Here is a 7,868-nt window from a genome sequence, read left to right on the forward strand (position 1 = left end):
CTTCTCCTAGTATCTGATAGTTTATTAGCGCAGACTAAATATATTCTGTGGTTTACAACTGGTTTTGTTGGCAACATTTTGGTGACTGTAGCCAAGTAAACAATGTGTGGCAGTGTCAAAGACTCTAGAGATATGTATCTTTAACAGGTTTGACTTTTAAGCCCCTTTCCTACTTTTAGAAATTTACCCTAAGGAAATAATATAAAATGAAAGGTTATAGGCGAAAAGATGTCTACTACTATATTCTTTGGAATACTGAAAAACTGGAAATAATCCACATGCCCAACAATAGGAGAGTGGTTAAATATGGCAAAACCATGAATTTTGGAACCATTTAAAAATTATGAAGACCACAAAGCAACAGAGAAAATATTTACTTTATTCTTCATCTCATTCCATAAGGAGGTAATTTAACACACAGAATGATAATGTATTTTTTATAATTAAAATCTATTAAAATTAAATGGATAAAACCCACAATATAAAATGGAAAAATAAAACGATTTGAGGAGTACTGGGATTGGGAATGACTTTTCCTTTCACTTTGAGTTCTCTTTATAATAAACAGACACAAAAAAGAATTGTTTAGAATGAACTAACTTCTTTTTTGGGACTGGGAAGAGTTCACAAGAGTCACGTGTCCTTTAATGCATCATAACACATAACCAAATGCAAGACACGAGGTCAGAGCCCTCGTTATACACTGAACTCTGGGGGACACAGCAATACATACCAGTCCCTGGCCTCTCAGAACTTGCAAGCTGGTAGAGAAGACATGACGTATACATGCATCCCGGCACTGCTTCACCTCCAAAATCTTTTTGTTTGTTTGTTTTGCAGTACGCGGGCCTCTCACTGTTGTGGCCTCTCCCATTGCGGAGCACAGGCTCCGGAAGCGCAGGCTCAGCGGCCATGGCTCATGGGCCCAGCCGCTCCGCGGCATATGGGATCCTCCCGGACTGGGGCACGAACCCGTGTCCCATGCATCGGCAGGCGGACTCTCAACCACTGCGCCACCAGGGAAGCCCCTCCAAAATCTTTAACATCCCATCTCATACCAGGGCTTTTCCCCTCCCAGCTTTCATGCCACCTGCTCGTTAATTAACATCATTAGGACTGCCAGTCTGCTGGTCCCTATGCTCTCTTTTGGTCCCCCAGCTTTGTTTCATTTTTCTTTGCTATTCTCTTAAATACTAAGGCCTATCACTTAAGCCACCCGCTCCACAATAACTGCAATATCTTAAGCCTTTATTTCCAATTCACCTGCACTGAAAGCCCCCATGTGCTGGACGTGTTCACTTGCCTTCTCCCAGCCTGGGTTGCATGACTCCTCTAGACGAAGCCACTCAACATCACTTCATATATCCCAGGCCAGTTCCCTCTTCCCCTCCTCATAGACTTCCTTAGGCTCATGCTTTCCCTTCCCCGCCCCCCAATGCCTTTTACTGCACAGAAAGAAATTCTTATGTGGGAACTTTCTCCCCTTGAGCCAAGACCAAAGCCCAGTTGCATTCTGCATCCATCCTTACTCCCTGTTTCAGAGGTGAGCTGACCCTGCACCTGCTCTCTGGACCCGGAGCCTCCTGCCTGCTCCTGCCTTTGGACCATCCATGAGCTTGTCGCCCCTCTCTTCAACCTTGCCGGAACTGTTATCTTTTCCCCTCAGAATAAATCCTTGCTGCCATCTATAAAGAAGCCTTTCCCTTGGGATACATACTCTTCTAAATGATTGCCACTTGCCTTTCTCCTGCCCCTCCCCCATACTTCTAAAAGGCGTTGTCCTGCCTGGGCTGCCTCCACATCCTCTTTCCCTCACCTGAGACAGCCTGACTCCTCCCACCCCACCACCCAAATTGTTCCCACAGAAGTTAAACCTTTTCATTTCTTGTCTCACTAGAACCCTCAGCTGTGTTTCACCCTGTAGACCATTCCTTGTCTTGAAATATTCTCTTCATTTGGCTTTTGGGACACTCTGGTGTGACCCTAGTTATCAGAATGAATAAATGAATGTCATCCAGGGAGGGGAGAGCTGGCAAGTCTCTCAGCTCAACAGGAGGGCTCACACTTCCGGGGAGTGGTGGCAGGGCAATTGTTAGACTTAAAATCCACTAGGTTAAGTTTGGGGAACCAAATTCCTTCCTAGGGACTAGTTCTGTGGACTCTATGTCAAGCCAACTGATGACTCAATGATATAGGAGTGGATGGAACCCACCAAAATGATACAGAGAACTGTTTCTTCTTTTATCTTCTTGAAAGAAAGGTGTAGTGGAGACTGGATCACACCATAGGAAGTTGTGGACAATGTTGGGATTTCCTCTCTTGGGATATGATTAAAAGTGCGGGAAGTGGAATTCGAGTCACCTGGGTCTCCCTCAGTATTCTCTAATAGCTAAAGCTTGCAATCTGCATTCATTCCATTCAACAAGATAGAATGAATTTTCTGTTATTAAAACAATATTACTTTTTAATTTTAGTATCATTCTTGTAAAGTATAATTTGGTACTTGAGTATATGCTGTGTATTGTCTATTTTGATTCATCTTATTCCTGAGTAATATGTCCCCTATCAGACTGCAAGTGCCTTGAGATCAAGGGTCCTTTTTAGTCTAATTGTCTTCTGTCTTCTACCTTGCTTAGCTTAGGGCTAACACTTGAAAGATGCTTAAAAAAAAAATCCCTGTTGTTTAATTTAGCAAGTATTTTAACTTTCCAGATTTCAATGGGTTTGAATAACTCCTGAATGCAATATATTATTCTAAGTGCAGAAGTGTAATATAGCAAATATTTAAGTTATTTGCATTTTAGGAGCGGGAAGAGAGGTAGAAACACCTCAATACCTAAGGAGGATTTAGCACAAAGTTGAAATGGCCCGACACCCTCTTTTGTATATTGTACCAACCTAGATATAAAAGCCAGAATCGCAAGCAATGTTCAGAGCTATTTTGGGTTTCCTTTGCAGTAAGTCCTATAAAACCTTGTAGTTCACCTCCTTAGGCCCAAAGTCCTAACATCCTTGATTGTGGATAGCAGCTAGGTCTTTTGGGACCTTGGGTCGGACTTTTTTCCAGTCAGGCAAATAATCTGAAAAGAAAAAGAAATCACATGTAGTCCAGTGCAATTTTCTCCTTGTGTGGTTTCTCCACCAGCTAGAGAGATATTTAAAGGCTCTGAACCTCCTGCCATCTTTAGTTCTCTTTTTTAAGTGTCATTTTTAGAGAACTTTCCACTTTTCTTAGTTATACAGCCAGATTGGGACACCTAGCCGGAAAATCATTTTCCCTTAAAAAAAAAAAATTCTAGAATTTGAATGCAGGCACGGCATTCCAAACCAATTTACCATAGTGCAGTCTCTTGGGCATTACAACTTGTGGCTGCAACTTGACTGAAAGGGGGCCCCTAAGTTAACCTACAAAGACAAGAGGGTCCAGAGACACTTTTTTCCACTTTCAGATAAAAGAGGATTAATTACCTGAAATCTTCAAGGCTCCAGGACGCACGGTGCAATCCCTCAGTGGAACTTTGTGCTGGAGGCTGCAGCTCCTACGATTTCGGGCAAGACTGGCCCAGGCACTCTAGTCACTTGGAAGGCGGAAGGGAAGGAAGTACCTGAGCAAGGTATGAGCCACTCAGAGGCATCCTGGGGCCGCCACTCACCTCGGGGAGGAGGAGCTAGAGTCCGGACCCACCCGGATCCAGAGGAAAAGCGAGCTCTGGGCCCGCCAGGTGAGGGAAGGAACGCCCGCCCGCTCACCTCCGAAGAGGCGGGGCGCGGCTCTCGATTACCCGCAGGGGCGGTGCTGGCCGATCACCTGGGCCGAGGCGGAACTGAAGGGTCCGGTCACTGCCCGGAGAACCTGTAACTAAGACTCACCTGTGCGGGGGTCGGAGGCGGGGCTGGGGCCAGAACTCACCTGAGCCGGTGGAAACCTGCCCTGGGGGTAGCCCCGGGTTCGCCCAGTGAGGAGGGGGAGGCGCCCCCGGCCGGCCCCATCCGAGCTCCCCTCCGTGGGTCCGCGCGGCCGCCATGACCTGGAGCGCCACCGCCCGGGGCGCCCACCAGCCCGACAACACCGCGTTCACTCAGCAGCGCCTCCCCGCCTGGCAGCCGCTGCTGTCAGCCAGCATCACGCTGCCGCTCTTCTTCTGCGCCGGCCTGGCCTTCATCGGCCTGGGCCTGGGCCTCTACTACTCCTCCAACGGCATCAAGGAGCTCGAGTACGACTACACCGGCGACCCGGGCACCGGCAACTGCTCGGTGTGCGCCGCCGCCGGCCAGGGCCGCGCGCCGCCGCCCCGCTGCTCGTGCGCCTGGTACTTCTCGCTGCCCGAGTTCTTCCAGGGCCCCGTGTACCTCTACTACGAGCTGACCAACTTCTACCAGAACAACCGGCGCTACGGCGTGTCCCGCGACGACGCGCAGCTGAGCGGGCTGCAGAGCGCGCTGCACCACCCGGTCAACGACTGCTACCCCTACCAGTACAGCGCGGCTGGCCTGCCCATCGCGCCTTGCGGCGCCATCGCCAACAGCCTCTTCAACGACTCCTTCTCGCTGTGGCACCAGCGCCTGCCGGGCGGGCCCTACGTCGAGGTGCCGCTCGACCGCACCGGCATCGCCTGGTGGACCGACTACCACGTCAAGTTCCGCAACCCGCCGCTGGTGAACGGCAGCCTGGCGTTGGCCTTCCTGGGCACCGCGCCCCCGCCCAGCTGGCACCGGCCGGTCTACGAGCTCAGCCCAGACCCGAACAACACCGGCTTCATCAACCAGGACTTCGTGGTATGGATGCGCACGGCGGCGCTGCCCACGTTCCGCAAGCTGTACGCGCGCATCCGCCAGGGCAACTACTCGGCCGGGTTGCCGCGGGGCACCTACCGCGTCAACATCACCTACAACTACCCGGTGCGCGTCTTCGGCGGCCACAAGCTCATCAACTTCAGCAGCATCTCTTGGATGGGCGGCAAGAATCCGTTCCTGGGCATCGCCTACTTGGTGGTCGGCTCCCTCTGCATCCTCACGGGATTTGTCATGCTGGTCGTCTACATTCGCTACCAGGACCAGAACGACGACGACGAGGACGACGAGTAATTCCTGCTTTCAGAGTACTCTTTCTGCTTCTTGCCACAACGCTCTTGCAAGCTTCTTTTGGTTTCTCCCTCCCGACTGTCACCCAGTTCCAACTTCGCCTCACTTTGCCTCCAGTTGTGGATGAGGGGACCAGAGAGAGAGAGGAATTACACCCGATCGGGGGCTTCCAGACTCTTCTGGGGTGTTTGAACTGCTAGAGTGAGACATCCCTGCACATTTTCCCCATCTCCTTCACGAGTTGACACGTGAGGTTCTTTGAGAGAGGAAGGGACGGCTAGACTCCTCTCATTCAACCCCCATCTGGTGAAGAGATGTTAAATAACTCATTCCAGATCTAGCAGCTGCTCATTGCCTCCTGACGCTGACTCTAGAGTTTTAACCGCTACAGTACAGTGGTTTTCTTTTTTCTTTTTTGGGGGGTGGGAGTGTAGAGAGGGAAGCCCATAAATAACCAGCAGAGACATGGAGGGGTGGGGGAGAACATATTGATTAAAAATGTAGGTAGTTTAGGAGGCCCCATCCCCAGAAATTCTGATACAATAAGGCTGCGGTGAGACCCTGGAAGCTGCGGTTTTAACAAACCCATCTGGAGATTCCTCCTGTATTCCCTCAAGTTTGGGAATCAGTGCCCTGAACCAGGGAGCAAGTAGGATAACTGCCTGTTTCCCTATTTCCTCAGGTGTCTGAAGCTGGGCCTGACGCGATCACTGCGTCCAGTTTTCCAGGGGGTCATTTGTTCCCAGGGGCAGTGACAAGCAAGTTTGGTCTAGCACTCCTTCTTGAACACAGGAAGCTCTCTACAATGTGCAGAATAAGTGAAAACAACTAGCTGGCATACAGATTTGCAGAGCAGGGTTTGTATCAATTCATTTGATATTTGAGTGTAAGAAATTAAAAGGTTTTTTGAGGGGGCAGGGTGGCCAGGTACTGTGTAGAAACTGGAAAATGCCAGGTCAGTTTGTATAGTTCAGAGGGAATGTTTTAACCTTAGAATCAGATAGCTGGAAGGGATCTTAGAGGGAAAGTGATTTCCCTAAAGTCATATCTGTGTCTCCTGACTCTGGACTCAGTCCTCTTTGTCATCTAAATGACTTTTTATGCTTAGAGAGAAAGGGCTACATTCATACCTTTTCCCTTGGGTTTAAGAAAAAAAAATTTTAATCTATGTTCTCAGATGAACCATGTTTGTTTTTAGTAATATGTTTAAATGAATGCTAAGGAATATAGTCTTGTGTAAACTAGAATCTTAAGAATTATTTGAACCTTTGAGATAATGTTAAACTCTGACTGCTCTAAAATCATTCTAATATATGTAAAATTATTCTAAGAAAATAGAATTTAAAAAACCCCTTTTATGACAAAAGAACTTTAAAAAAGTGAGATCATCTTAACCAGTTTATTTGCCAAAAGCAGTTATTTGGTGTTCTGTCAGAATTCTCAGTGCCTGTTCTCTATTACGGCTACTTTCCAGTTACTACAATTTTTGCTCATGCCTATAAGGCAGTGCAATACCTTGAGGTATTTTTCTTAAGTAGTCAAAGCAATATTGAATTGTATTAAATAATTTACATTAATTTTATTTTACTCTTCTAGTCCTTTGAAAACTAATAGCCGATAGACATGCATGTTCATTGACATCTGTCTCAGATCTTCTGGAACAGTCGTGATTTTAGAGATTCTGTCTCAGTATTTACATAAACCAAAAAATGTTTTATAATCCCAGTGTGCTGGCTTCCCAACTCCTGAACATAGCACAGCTTTACTGTCAGATTGTGTATTGTGATTTTAGGCTATGAATATATGATCAGATATATAGAGAGTAATTTTTATTTATTATGAGTGTTTGATCGAGCAGCTCACTAGCCTAGCCCTTCTTTATGATGGATAAGAGAATTTACTACATTTTTTTACTACTTAGTTGAGAACAACCATGTATATTGCCATCACTTTTACAATAATCATTGTATTGCTATAAAAGTTTAAATGGGACTACAAAATTTAAGGTATTCTGATTAAATCAATGAATATGGTTCCAAGCCCTATTTATTCTCCAGGTTTTTGAAAGAGAATAAAGGTTATGTTTGTGTTGCCTTTTTTATCGCACTTGCTTAATTCTTTTGAACTATGATCTTAAAGGCACAGACGTTAAAAAAGGTACCAACTAGCAACCACTTTGCTCATTTGCTATTAGCAGATTTATAATGCAGAAAGAAAATCATCTTTCATAATAAAGCTCACAGTGAACTCAATCTTTCAGTGTTAACTTCCCAGTGCAGAATCTGAGCTTATATCAACATCAACATGTAGTACAAATCAGATGATCTTCAACTATTGTTTGAATTTGGTAAAATTTGGTCAATTTTTAAAATATTTTATTTTATTTTATTTATTTATTTTTGCCTGCATTGGGTCTTTGTTGCTGTGCGTGGGCTCTCTCTAGTTGCAGTGAGCGGAGGCTACTCTTAGTTGCAGTGTGCAGGCTTCTAATTGCGGTGGCTTCTCTTGTGGAGCACAGGCTCTAGGAGCACAGGCTTCAGTAGTTGTGGCTGGCGGGCTCTAGAGCACAGGCTCAGTAGTTGTGGCACACGGGCTTAGTTGCTCCGTGGCATGTGGGATCTTCCCGGACCAGGGCTCGAACCCGTGTCCCCTGCATTGGCAGGCGGATTCTTAACCACTGCACCACCAGGGAAGCCCTGTGGTCAATTTTTAATAATATTTAGTACTAAAAGTTACTAAAGAATGTGATTGCAGTAATCTTACTTCTCCATTTCTGCATTTTACTC

At 46.5% G+C, this 7,868-nt stretch overlaps 1 protein-coding gene across 1 annotated transcript; it reads left to right on the top strand.

The window, feature by feature from the left end:
- Positions 1-4,023: 4,023 nt before the first annotated feature.
- On the top strand, positions 4,024-7,162 carry TMEM30B (transmembrane protein 30B; the record flags this gene model as incomplete). The annotated part of the gene is made up of 1 exon (XM_082648839.1): positions 4,024-7,162. One exon carries the CDS (start codon positions 4,024-4,026, stop codon positions 5,083-5,085), a length of 1,062 nt encoding a protein of 353 aa, XP_082504965.1. The 3' UTR covers positions 5,086-7,162.
- Between the last annotated feature and the right edge of the window lie 706 nt (positions 7,163-7,868).

The sequence above is a fragment of the Grampus griseus genome (assembly GCF_964374135.1).
Source record: "Grampus griseus genome assembly, chromosome: 2".
In the NCBI taxonomy this organism is placed as follows: domain Eukaryota; kingdom Metazoa; phylum Chordata; class Mammalia; order Artiodactyla; family Delphinidae; genus Grampus; species Grampus griseus.